Source organism: Rhyacophila brunnea, unplaced genomic scaffold, assembly GCF_057557595.1.
Source record: "Rhyacophila brunnea isolate RB1 unplaced genomic scaffold, BYU_Rbru_1.0 scaffold_13, whole genome shotgun sequence".
Lineage (NCBI taxonomy): Eukaryota > Metazoa > Arthropoda > Insecta > Trichoptera > Rhyacophilidae > Rhyacophila > Rhyacophila brunnea.
In genome coordinates, this window is record NW_028232785.1 from 12,690,524 (window position 1) to 12,704,783 (window position 14,260).

The window sequence follows — 14,260 nt, forward strand, 5'->3', positions numbered from 1 at the left end:
TCTAATTATAGTATTTGTACTATAATTTTGGTCCGCGTACTATGTACGATATAAAACAGGTATAGTACGCCCAAAATACTATAATTTTGAATATCGGAAAAAATATGTAAAAAGTACTAAAATTTTGATATTTCCGTTCGATAAATTGGTGCAAAGTACTATAATTTCGCAATATAAGAAGATTTGGAGAACTTGGAAAAAAATTGCTCGAAAAACGTAAAAAAATCCCTGGACTTTGGCTTAAAATAAAATTTATCTTGTTCTTCGGTAAGCATTTTTGGTGGCAAGAAGTATGTACCTAAATAAAAAGGGGTCTCTGAGAAACAAAAACCCTATTCATTTTCAACAGATGACAACTCGTACTAAATTTTTCCCCAAATACTAAAATTTTAGAGGCTCTGTACTATAATTCCACTTTTAAAAGATGGCAACACTGATATTATCCAAATTGCATTTTATTAATAAAGTTTGACAGCCTAACAGTGCGTCCGTGGATAGATCAGCATTAAATCCGGCCATTGTTATACTTCAATGTAAAAAAGGAATACATTTTTATCAGCTTATCATTCAGTATTAAATCTTACACAACCGTCCCTATTTCGTGTTGTTTTTTGATCGTCAGAATGGATGACATGGTGTTGTTAATTTACCACGCAATATACTGCGTAAGTACCTACCTACCAAGTACCTATGTTAAATTTGGTAAACATAAAGGACGTTGTACCTACTCTGAATAATTTAATGCGAACTAGTCAAAAATATTTCAAATTTCGGTACAAGTCAGTTATGAGGAAGCCAGGCGGGAACCGCGCCAACTTTGGCAAAATTCATGAATTCAAGAATGAAAACCTTACCTAAAAAAATAATAATCCAAATATCGGCTATTTTCAAAATTAATTGTTTGCCTCTGGCTTCCTGTAAGGGTAAACCGACAAGAACCCAAATTTAAATTTGGGTAATTATGCCACAGATGCCCGCATGCGCATTTATAATTTTTTTTACGAAGACAGTTTATTCCATGTAGACAATTATATTAAGCTAGCAGAGCCAGCTGGCGGTCGCCAGTCTGCCTCGCTAGGTCTTGCAGACAGCTTGGCGTCCTAATGTCATGGTGTTGAATTTAAATATAATTGTGAAGTATGCATATACGGCGCCATAATTTTCTCTTCAGGATGGCTTTTCATTCCCCTCATACGGTTTGACATTTCGCTGATTTGTCAGTTTTACGATTTGCAAGTCGTCACTGCCAATATAAATTTGGGCTCATTTACGTAGTCTATTCTGAAGTCTAACCTTCACAATATCGTCTGACACCACCTCAGCTAAGCCTAGTAGATCAGCTGGCAATCGCCGATTGCTACCACTGACATTTTAATTTTAATACAATATATGTGTAGGTATATACATTTAAATATGATAAATAATTATACATCTCAATCATTTGAATATAAAGCAATATATTATGTGATTATCATAAATAGCGATCCAATATAACGTGAATATTAATCTCCTTCGGGTCCCATTTAGATAATAGATGAAGGTTAGCAGTGTAAAAAATGAATTTAAACATTATTTTGTTTCATTGTCTATAAAAAATAAATGCTTGCAGCCATAATAAAATAAATAATAAAAATCAAATTTTGAATTAATAATATAGTTTCTTAGTGCGGGACATTCATATCGAGACAAATGTTGATAAATAATGAAGCAAAAAATATTATATCTGAGAGGAATAGACCAATTCTGATAAGAATATGAATTTATAAGACCTAAAGATGTGGAATCAGCTTAAAGAGGCCTTCATCCAGCAGTGGATTGATACAGGTTGATTACGATAATGGCGATATAAATGGGTTGATATATAAAATCACAAATTTAAAAAAATATAGCAATTTATATGATCAAGAAGAGTAGAATTAGGTTGGGATAACCTTCATCCAGCAGCGGATTGATCTTGGTTGATGATAATAATGACGATATTATGAATTGGTAAATATAATATGAGCATTTTTGATAAATATAGCAATTCATATGACCGACAGAAATAGAAACAACTTAGAGAGGCCTTCAACACCAGCGGATTGATTCAGGCTCATGATGATAATGGCATTATAAATAGATATAATATAATATCGCAATATATAAATACAGCAATTCATATGACAGAAAGGAGTAGAATCAGGCTAGGGAGGCCTTTATCCACCAGTGGATTGGTTCAGGTCGATAATGATAAGGACGATAGAAATTGGTATAATATCACAAATTCGTTAAACCGATAGTAGTAGAATCAGGTTGCGGAACCCTTCATTCAGCAGTGGATTGATCCTGGTTGTTGATGATGACGATATGAATATATAGATAAATAAAAATATTAGCATTTTTAATAAATATAGAAATTCATTTTAGACCTTCTGACTCTTTGACGTGTATAGTAATAATATGGTGAATCGTATACGGTATGTAAGAAAATGTGGATTTTAAACGTCACATTTCTCTAAAATCATAAAATCATCAGAACAATTTTGAAATGTCTCAATTCAAACGGTAAACAATTCGGTAGCGCACATATTGAAGTGAAAATGTTAAAATACCAATAAAGTGTCATTTAAATGAGAAATTAGTGCGTTTTCAAAATTGTCTTAGGAAAATAATAGTATTACACTTTTTTCTGTCGGCCCAGATAGATGCTTTTCAATCCAATAACTGTTGATTTAAAATTTGAAATTTTCATACATTTCGATGCATCATTATCACACAATAATATTATATTATTAGGTTGAGGTAGGTTAGGTTAGGTTATGTTTGGTCTAAAAAGAAAGTTATAGAAACTCATGCAGGCATCTGCGACACATTCACCATACCTATTTACCTAAGTTAAATTTGGTAAACATAAAGTACCCAACTAACATTGTACCTATTCTGAATTATGTAATTGCAACTAGTCAAATATATTTCAAATTTCGGTACAAGTTGGTTTCCAGGAAACCAGGCGGGAACTGCGCCAATTCTCATAGCCGATTTTGGCAAAATTCATGAATTCAAGAATGACAACCTAACCTAACTTAACCTAACAAATACTCCAATATATCGGCTATTTTCACAATTTGTTTGCCGCTGGCTTCTTGTAAACCGACAAGAACCCATATTTCAATTCACTAAAGAGATCCAAAGTAAAATCGGTATAGTTCCCATTTTATTTAATTACCTACATTATTTTTTTTTTGTTCGACAGACCAATATTCTAAACATCTAAATTTCTTTTATAAAAAGATACCAATTGCATTTTCTTGCCAGATCTAGCATTTCTGAATGGGCATCTAGCCTACAAAATTTCCATCTGGCGTATAGTGTTAAATCTAGCATTTTTCAACAACGCAAACAGCTTAAAAGCCCCATAATATAGCTGGAATATTACACCAGATTTGCTTTAAAAATCAACATGCTGGTCTTACGTACTTTATAATATCTTGGTAGGAAAAAACACCAGGTGGTAGTGGCACTTGTCAACATTCTTGTCTACGCGCTCAGTGTGTTCAATGGGCAGACGGAAATAGAGTATGCGCGTGCGTCCGTGTGCTGCGTTGCAGACAGATAAATCAAGACAAATATAATTATATACATCATAATGTTACAAACAAAATTTTGATTAAATTTGCACAAGATTTGTTTATGTTAAACCCTTTGATATACCTATGTAATGAGCAGATAACGCGTCGGCTTATGATGTTGTGGGGCCCGGGTTCGAATGCAGGATCTGGCAAATATACATGATGTTTTACAATGTGTGCTTGGAGTCGGAATATGGACCTAACAGGTTGAGCAAATAGCTAACATCCATTTCTCGTAAAGACAAAAAGCTGTTATTACACACTTACACTCTGTAGAGGCCCATATGAACTTTTCAAGCTAGCCGCGCACTAATACAATTTGTAAAATGATTAAAAAAATTCTAACATTACACCATTTTATTTTATGTACATAGGTGTGACGAACAATTTTTTTTCGGGGGTTATACAAGCTCGTATTCGAGTATTAGTACCCATGATTGATTATCCAACAGCTCGTAAAATTACTGCACTGTAATTTTTGCATAATAGTTTTAAAAGTTTCCAGGTGTTTATTTAAATCTTTAATGTAACTTTCAAATACACCTTTTGAGTGCCGTGGTGAATCCAATAACGTTTCTTTTTTCCCCCCTTTGGTTCAAGAGATAAAAATAATAACTGCATCTTCTATGTCCATCTCGAGGCAGCGATCAGTGCGAACTGGTGACATTGGCTGCTGGCTGCTACAACTAGCTTCAAGAATTTGCTGCCGCAGTCAGCCTTCCGTAGCCTGGCAGCCTAGTGTGCGGCCAGCCTTATGATCAGACATGGTTAAAAAAATTTATTATTTGTTTTTTTTTTTCAGTTGCTTACCATAATATTATGGGTTGTGGCATGCGCTCTCCATTATGCGTACAACTATGAGGATGTGTTTGTTGAAAATTTCTATCTAATGGCATGTAATCAGTTACTTGTAGTCAGCCTCATTTCAATGGTTTTGATATTGGCAGTATCATACATGGAACGTTTCACGAACCGTTGCACATACATCATGGTATTATCCAAATTTTATTTAAAATTCATTACTTTGTTATTATACATATTAAAATGTGCTGAAAATTAAACGAGTATAAGTGACATAATATAATGAAAAAATGATGTTGAAAAAAAATCTTCTGTAGGATCGAGGGTGGAGGTAGGCTGTTGAGATATGTCATAAATATTATACACTAAATTTTGTTACGCACAAATTGCAGACTGTACTGGTTAGTTTTTAAAATTGAATAAAAAAAAAGTTAATAATAGAGAACAGACCCTATTTACAGAATATTGAAAACGGTTAAGTACGTAGATTTTACAATCGTATTTAACTATGAAGTCGATTTATTCAATTTGGTCAACGGTGTACTTGTATTTGTTCAATCTTCAGCACATCAAATACAACATTAGCTCAAACAGGTGAAGAACTACAACTCTCTGAGACAATTTTGGGCTCTGGCCTGCAAAAAAAACCTAATACAGTAATTTTCTGAAAAATTTATGTAAAAGGTTTTATAATTATATTAATTGAACATGCGAGAAAATTAATGCCATCTTTTACAAGGTTTTCCAGATCGAACCCTACAAAGTGTTGTACAGCTCACAATAAAATTCGGTCTGCCCACCCCTCTGAACATCAATGAATATTTATTTAATAAACCATTTTGAGTAATGCAACATTCTATGTAGGTACATTATTATATTATACGAATTTGAAAACCCTCAGATATATAACTACAGGAAAAAAGAATTTTTCTATTAGGTTCTTACGTATATATCACTGAGGTGTTTTCAAATTGTGTATATTGAATATTTATTTACTTTAAATTTATACCGTGCTCCAGTGGGCAGTAGTCCAAGGTTTTGATATAGGTACTCGTATCTACTGTAAACTATATGAGTTTGTCTCATGTCATTGTAGAAATACTTATTACCTACGGTACCTACCCTTTAAGCATTTACACGTCATGAGAGTATCAACTAATGATTGGCCTTTTTTTCAGTATTCCATATTTTTATTGGCTTTGCTCACTATCGAAATTGACTGCATGGTCGGTTTTCAAAACCATCTAAAAAATATGAACGATACAGAGGCAACGTTCAATCAGACGTTCCAGGGTTACCCGAGTGTGATAAAATATCAAAATAGTTGGAATGAAATGCAGCAAAAGGTAATTACTGAAGCCACAATAATATGCCATCACACAAATATAGGATCTCTGCGCATCTATTCTATACACAAGACTGCTATCGGCCGCTATAGAGGGTAGTTTTTCATAATTTTGTATTGAAGTATTATAATTTTTACAATAGGTGCTATGTTTCAACAGCACCTCTCTTGGCTTTGCCAACTACAACAAAAGAGCGAGATAAACAGTTTTGACTGTTTGACGGCTAACTTATTGTAACATTTATAATACATCAATGCAAACATTATGGTAAATTACCCTCGATAACCGCAGATAGCAGTCTTGTGCAACGTTCCCTCTAATTTTTATATTGTGTGTGCGGATCATCAACGCATCTGAGCAGTAGCGAAATGACCCGGTGGGGTAAATTTACACCCCCCCCCCCCCCCACAAACACACACATATAATTTTTAAGGTATTCATTAATTCCAGTGATTTTAACACTAAAAACGATAATTTTTGAAGTAAATAAAAAAAATTGGAAATAAAGAAAAAAGAATTCGTTGATAAAATATGTTAAATGCATGCGATAGAACATGGCGGATATAGTAATCCTGCCTGACGTAAAATTTCATGCATTTGCCTTGGTGTTTTATAAAAGAATGCTCATAAAACATTAAATTTGATACAATATCTTTATCAAAGTATGTCTCATGCCGCCTCTTTGAAGAGGTGCAGGGTATATACTTCTCTCTGTGTTAATGAGTAACTTTGAAATTCTGTTTTCAGCTCGAGTGTTGCGGTGTGACTGCGGCCGAGGATTGGTATGAAATTGGCAATAAAACCATCCCCACCTCCTGTTGCTCGGACGAGGTCATCGGGCTCGAGAAGACATTGCTCAGCTGCTATCCTCTGAATGTATTTCGACAAGGTTGCCTGCCTGCTTTTGTAGCCAGCAAAAAGCACCAGTATATTGTGGTCTGCTGCATTTTCGGGTCAATGGCATTTGGACAGGTGATACTGATAGTAAACTAATTCATTAGAGTGTGGCTTGCGGTTAGTAAATTTTGCCATACGATGGAGAAATTAGGTTGAACAATATTGCTATTGGAAATTAAAAAATGTTGCATGGTCGCCACGCGCGTTACTTTGGATTATAAATAGAATGAGTAAGTATGGCAAAACCACATGTTATTAAATTTTAGTATGCTTGAAGTGAAACAGCGCCGTAGGCATATTTGTGATGTGTGTTTATCTCACTTGGTTGGTCGATCTCTCACATAAACATAAACATCAGTGGAGATTGATCATCACTCGCCTTTCAATATGAAGTCGATTCTTTAATTACTTTAGTTTTACTTATTTTACTTCTACATAGTAGAAGATCTTTAAATGTGTTGCAGTGTATAAAACCTTTCCAAATGGTCTCGGAACACCTATTCAGGTTTGGCGGAACACTGGTGTTCCGCGGAACATAGTTTAGGAAACCCTGCACTAACACATGGAACATGTTTAAGGGGGCAAGTGTGTACAAGATTTTCCTCAAAGTTTCAATAACTCATCGTTATTTCTTACGTTTCAGGTATTGCTGCTGATGTACATATGTTTCACTGCGTTCACTGCGATGCGGAGAAGATATTATGTAGCCCTTTCTGACTAAAAAGTAATAATTTTACATAACAACAGTAACAAATTTAAATATCGAACACTTAACACAAAACAAACGAATTGTACTTTTCTGTTGGATCAATGACTTGATTATAACCAAAGATGTTGAAGAAACTATTTTAGTAGATGGAGCCTTTCGCGGTTTCCCTATCAAAATTGCTGAAGCAAGTTTCAACTTTTCATAATATGGATTATTGCTATTTTTCTATGCAAAATCAACGAAAACATCTTTGATTACCTATTACATACGCTATTTGCATTATTTTTAGAGAAACAATTTTAGCGTTTTTCTTGCCAAAGTAGCTTCTTTTTTTAACTTTGCATCATCCAAGGTCATGCCAGCATCTTGTATATAGGTGCTCCGCAGGTGGCATTTACCGGAAAGCTTAAAATTCTCTCGAAGCATCCGCAACACATATTCAGCCAGGTCGAAAGTAACTTCTTTAGTCTCAACGTGATGAGAGGCTCTTGGGTCCGGTGTATTATCTCCTTGTTACTTCTAAAGTTATACCACCGGAGTATCTGCTGCAAACATCTGTCGTTGTTGCTCTGAGCCTTCGTAAAGTGCCATGATTCACTACCGTAAAACAGCACCAGTAGCAGACTGTTCATCATGGTTTTTAAAGCTGTCGACGCTCGATGTTACATGTCATTAATTAAATATGTAAGAAAAAAAATTGTAATCAAATATACTCAATTTTTATTGTTTGACCATAAATCATAATTAGTGTAAACGAATATTTAGATTTAGATGCTAGTGCATATTGGGTCCGCGTGGATCAGAATGCAACAGTTTGCATCCGCACACAATTCGTCATGTCTGAACCGAGCTTAAGATATTGTATAAATAGAGAGGTTTAAATCTCTTGATTTTTGAAAAAGTCAATTATCCCAAATAAAGGTTTTCTGACGTAACGTTTCCTGCCACTATAGCGGTGATATTATATAATAATTATATGTTATGTCTTATAATAATTAATATAAATAATAGATTCTATATACTTTTTATTTAGATTTTACATCTACTATTATAGAAATATGTTAATATTATGTCAAAAAAATTAAATAATTTTTCTATCTAATGGTACCCTTGTTTTATTATGCAACCCATTGGAGACTGTCAGTGTTTAAAAAATACCAGTTTTAAAAGATTACTTGATTGTCCTTTCCAGTGCTTCCCAACCTTTTTACACATGCGGACCGGTAATTGAAGAATAATTGAGCGTAGTTATGCACAAAGCAGCCAAGCCACAATTTTGAAAAAAATGAGTTATTGTGATTTCCATAATCTCACACGCTTGTTTTACGTTCTGTACAAATCAGCCAAGCTGCTGTCATACAAAAATCTCATATAAATGCGTTTTAAACATTTTGCAAATCGCAGAATATGACATTTTCGATTTGCATAAAGCAACCAAGCTGTTGTCATACAAAGATGTCATATAAATGCGTTCTAAAAATGTGCCATATTCGTTCTGCAAAAAGCAGCCAAATGATAATATTATGTACTTACCTATCTTTTAAAATCGTGACTGTAAGGTGTGCTTTTCTACATTCAATTAATAAACATTATTTTCTCAATTACATTAAGGTAAATGTACCAGTAGTTGACCTTTTTTCAATAAAATGCCCAAAATAAGAAACGTAGACACGGGATTGCTCTAAATTGTAAAGTTGAGACAAGTGAAGCCATCTGTGGTCGGATTGAGGAACTAACACATCACCATATGTCATAGGAGCGTCATAGCAGCTATTTGAAAACAACACATCACGCCGTAAGCATTTTATTTTTAATTTCTTAAGTAAATTGTTAAGGATATCAGTGGATGTAAGCATAATATGGCCATATTATGGCAATTTAATGTTTTTGACTTCATAATATCAAGTTAATGTATTACGGGCAGTCATAATATTGAAGTATCGATATCATTTGTAAGTTTTAAGTTATATTTACAAGGAAGCAAGTTTGTGGGGGGGTCAACTACTCAAACTTTTTTTAATACTTTTTCAGTAGTTGGCCAGGGTGGTCAACTACTAGATAAATTAAATAAAATTATTTCACTTAGCTTTGAACAATTTTTACATTCATAAGTATGGAACGATGATTATTTATTAATTAGAAGTGTCTAGGGTGGTTCTGTCCAGTAGATGACCTAGGTGTCAAATTTTTATTTTTTAAGCAACGGGTTTGTGTATTTTTTCTTCGGAAAACAAAAATTTCTTGAATTATAGCCCTGAATATATAGCAACTGAATGAAGCAAGCGAACAATAGCCGACAACTTACGAGAAATAGCGACGCGATAAAAAAATGCAGGGCATCACGCAGGATTTACTTTGGTCATTATAACGTACCCATATAATTAATAATGTTAACGTTAGTTTTGCCGCAAATTGTTTATCAGCCTACCTCACCATACTTTTTATATAACCTGCCTGCTTCACCATACTTTCATATAACCTGCCGCCCCTAAGGGAGCAGGGTCTTAGCCAAAAAAGGAATCGAGACAGTGTACCAGCAGGTAAATGCCGACGATAAAGAATGCATAACCGTCATAGTAACAGGGAGTGTCGGTGGGGCTGTCACACCAACGACAGTCCTCTACAAGTACAAAAGAATTCCTCAAGAAATTTCCGAAAATGTGGACTTTGTCCATGGAGCCCTTAAACTGTAACAGCACCAGGAGAATCGTAAAGTGTGCCTTCAATGGTTTCATCAGAGGATCCCAAGCGGTATTTAGAGAGAGATCCTGAGTAAAAACATTGATGAGGAAAATCTTGAATCATTCCGCAAAAACAACGAACTTGATCAAGATGACAAGTCACTGTTCGCACTGTGACGAAAAGTAAAAAAATGAGTTGGAAAATATCACTCCACCTGACCCGGTCAGACTCATTGATGAGGCATTGCAAGAAGAGGAATCCGATGATATGATGTATATGTATATGATGATGAATACTATGAATTATTATGATCAGATCAGATGTTTCATCTCCAATCGCTAGGGCACCTGTGGCTGGTCTAACGACGTGTGATGGTGATTCGTCTCCAATCGCCAGTGCACCTAAGGCTGGTATAAGGATTTGTAATGATACTTCGTCTCCAATCGCCAGTGAACCCGTGGCTGGTCCATCAAATATTCGTAGTCCATTCAAGAGACATTTTTTCTTCCCCGGTGAAGGGGAAGAAAAATTCATGAAGAAAGCAAAAAAGCGAAAAAAACCCCCACCAGTGTTTCTGGTAAACCTTGCCAGGAGTATTTCCTAAACAAAAAGTGGAAGAAAGAAGAAATGGAACGGTTGAAAAAAGAACGAGCTGCAGAGAGGCAAAGAAAGAAAGAACTAAATGAGCATGCAAAGGAAGAAAAAAAATGGGGGAATTGAAAGCAGTCAAGAAGAAAATGCGTTTTTCTTCCGAGTCTTCTAACCCAAGTGTTGACATTTCAGACTCAGCGGAGAGTGAATGGCATAAGTCTAGTGATGAAAGCTTTAAGCCTAAAACTCGATGGCTGCCCGTTATGAAAGTCATTAATGAACATTATATTGTAATACTTCCCGGGGAAAATTGTCCATATTTCTAAAGTAAAAGCTACTATTTGATCGATGCAAAAGTGCGGGAGATTATGGAAATGGCCAGAGCGACCCGATGTACTTAGCTATGAATGGAAGGTGGTAGTATCCCACATAAATGATCCGACACAAGTAAGCAAAACTCGTAATGTTTATTTAGTTCCGGAATAATTGGACTTTATTTGGAATATCTAAGGATTTTTATGTTAAGTTTTATTTTGGTAAGTACTGAGCCTATGCGTTACTATGTAGTATGTATGTACTTAGTTGCTAAAATAAATATATTTTTGAATTTTTAGTTTGAAGTAACTAATTTTGCACCTTTTGTTACCCGAAGCTGATGATTGGCTGTCAAACAAAATCCTCTCCTATGTAACTTGTTACTGAACCGCCCATTGCTACCAAGTTGATTCAAGTAGTTATGGGCTAGAGTGGTCTGACAGGAAGCCCTGAGGCAACTCTGCCATAAAGCCTTCTGATTAGACATGGTCAACTACTGAAAAATATAGTGGTCAACTACTGGTACCCCAGATTAGACATGGTCAACTATTAAAACATATAGTGGTCAACTACTGGAACTTTCAATTTTTTGGATGGTCAACTACTGGAACAAAAACATCGTCGGTGTTTTGTAAAAAGGGCGAATTAACCAAAATGCTACTTTACAGGAGGAGGATTTTTAACTTTTAACATTTATTTGTTTTTTACCTGTAGATGTTTATAAACATCTAACAAGTTTATAATAAAGCTTAGAAAAAATATTGTCGTCATAATAGGTATTATTATATAATATTTTAAAAGGCCTAATATGTCACATTTGCTTTTTATTTCGTAATTTTAATTAATTTAATTTTAGTCGATTATCGTTTTTAAGTACTTTCCTGTGGAGATAAAAATTTGTCGTTTTTACACAACAAAGTTAGTGGAGTACATATTGTATTTTCATTAAAATCTCGATTTCGCCAAAATGGTTGATTCGCCCTTTTTACAAAACACCGACGACATGGTCTTGAAAAATTGAACACAATTTTTTTGTAACAGACCTTTTCTTAATTTTTGTCTTGTCATATTAATTAAGACATTTAATCCATTATGAGTAGACTTGCTTTGCCAACATTCGGTGTAATGCTAAACGTTAATCGTTATTTTTGGTCAACTACTGGTACGTTTACCTTATATGTTTTTCATTTTATTATATATGTTACGCCGAATGTGCGAAATTGACTATTACATGAAATTATGGGCAAAATTTTGCCTAAATCATGAAAAATGCAAGCCCGTTGCCTTATTCATGAATTAGACAAAATATCTGGTGAGTGCGTGAATTCGGCAGTCATTTTTCTGCCTTGTTCATGCATTGGACAAATTAGATAGTAGCGCTACGGTGGTATTTTTTGCAACTAAACTACATGTGTGAAATGCTCGTGGATTGGTCAAAATGTACGTATATTATCTATGGTCAAAATAGATGGTCGCGCTACGGTGGTGTTTTTTGCAACTGATCAAACTAACGAAATGTGTCAAATGTCATTGATTATAATATAAAAATATACCAATCACTAACTACAATGACGTTCATATCCATTTACTATGCGCAAAAAAACTAGAACTATAATATAATAACGGATGAATTTTATTAAAAGGTATTTTCGCGATTTGATTCGTGCTTGGGTATCGATCGTGCAATGGTCGATTGTATGTTTTTGAAAGTTTGTTGACACTTGTTAGCTAACCTCAAAATGGACATTCAGTTGAATAATTCAGAATTTAAAAACCTAACCTAACCTAACCTTAACACAACCTAACCTAATAATAATAACATTATATTATGTCCAATTATAACTAATAAAACCATCCGTATTAAATTTACTTTTTCTACTGTCATGTTGACAGTTTAAGAATTCCATGCCCTGGCGAATTCATGTACTCGGCAGAAAATTTACCTAATTCATGAATAAGGCAACAGGCTTGACTATTACATGAATTTGCCAAAATTTAGCCCATTTCATGTAATAGTCAATTTCGCACATTTAGCGTAACATATATATTATAATATACATATTTTTCATATAAAAAATAGTGCCAGGCAGCTAAATATTGATGTATAATTTACAAGTTTTTCGAATTATTTTCATAATTTTGAAATTCCCATAATAATGTACCTAGTAATTTAGAAGGCTATTTTTAAAGAAAATATTCAAAAATAAAGACTTTTCTTACAAAAATAAGTGATGGCTGCATTCTGCAGAATGAACATTCTAAAAAAATCTTTTTACACAAAACACCCTTGACTGCTAAAACACCAAAATTTCATAGATTATATGCTTTTATCTCTTCAAAAGTTATAAAAAATCATATATATATATATATTTAATATCTATCATTCAATAAGTATAAACAGTATACAGAGGCTTTTGCTGATTTAAAGAAACACAATTTACATAAAAGTGCTTCTATCTCTGTTTGAAGTTTGTGTGGCTCGGCTGCTTTGTGCATAACTACGCTCAATTACGCAGTTTTTAAGTTTTGTATTATAGTTGATTGAGATAACAGGCAATATAACATTTGTTGTATATTGTGAATAAAAAAAAAATATATATTGCATGATAGAGCACGTCCAGAAGAAATTTCTTCAATGCCAATTTTGCCTGTTATCGCGAGGGATGGTTTCCAATCCTGGTATCCTAAAGAGTAAACTTTTCGAAATCATCATCGAAAAAATTCATACTACGAAAGTCAATTTATTGATACCACCTGATCGGGGCATAACTGTCATCCCCACAGTCAACCTGCGCGACCTGGAGTACGCCGATGACGCTGTCCTATTCGCAGGGTTCATGCCGTTCCCGAGATTATCACCTGCGTTTCGCGGAAAAAGTAATTCGACTGTCTAATCTAGATAGGTCATTTATAACAAAAAATCCGACACTTATTCTTATAAAATATTCATAAAATGCAACTATTTTCTGAAAATTATCGATCGCTCCGGTTTGTAAAATTGTCCATATTGAGGGCTGCCTATTCGATATCTGAACCGTGGGGCAAGGGACTATTTTCCTACTATAACATTTGGTTCTAAAGCCCACATTACATTGGCAGATTCTAAGGCCGATCGTGAAAAGACACTTTGTCAAAAGTCACCTACAAGCCTATTCTAACAATATATCACTTAACATCCAAAAAGAGATTATTGTGATAATGAGAGTAGTGTAGTGAAACAGTAGTACCTACCTATATTTTAGTAATAGAAGTGAAACAAATACAAACACCCAGGCTTTGAGATAATCACATAACCATATTGTGTCCTAACC

The 14,260-nt window shown here is 34.3% G+C and overlaps 1 protein-coding gene across 1 annotated transcript; it reads left to right on the forward strand.

Annotated features, from left to right (window-relative positions):
- Positions 1-453: 453 nt before the first annotated feature.
- Positions 454-8,274, forward strand: LOC147076523 (uncharacterized). Its single transcript, XM_085941278.1, has 5 exons — positions 454-665; positions 4,411-4,599; positions 5,588-5,755; positions 6,503-6,727; positions 7,296-8,274. Exons 1-5 carry the CDS (start codon positions 624-626, stop codon positions 7,371-7,373), a joined length of 702 nt encoding a protein of 233 aa, XP_085797404.1. The 5' UTR covers positions 454-623; the 3' UTR covers positions 7,374-8,274.
- Positions 8,275-14,260: the final 5,986 nt, after the last annotated feature.

Excerpts from the sequence above, each read along its gene's own strand:
- LOC147076523 (XM_085941278.1), top strand. The coding sequence starts at position 624 with ATGGATGACATGGTGTTGTTAATTTACCACGCAATATACTGC. Across the intron at positions 4,600-5,587 it reads ACCGTTGCACATACATCATG|TATTCCATATTTTTATTGGC; the intron begins GTATTATCCAAA and ends CCTTTTTTTCAG. Across the intron at positions 6,728-7,295 it reads GGTCAATGGCATTTGGACAG|GTATTGCTGCTGATGTACAT; the intron begins GTGATACTGATA and ends CTTACGTTTCAG.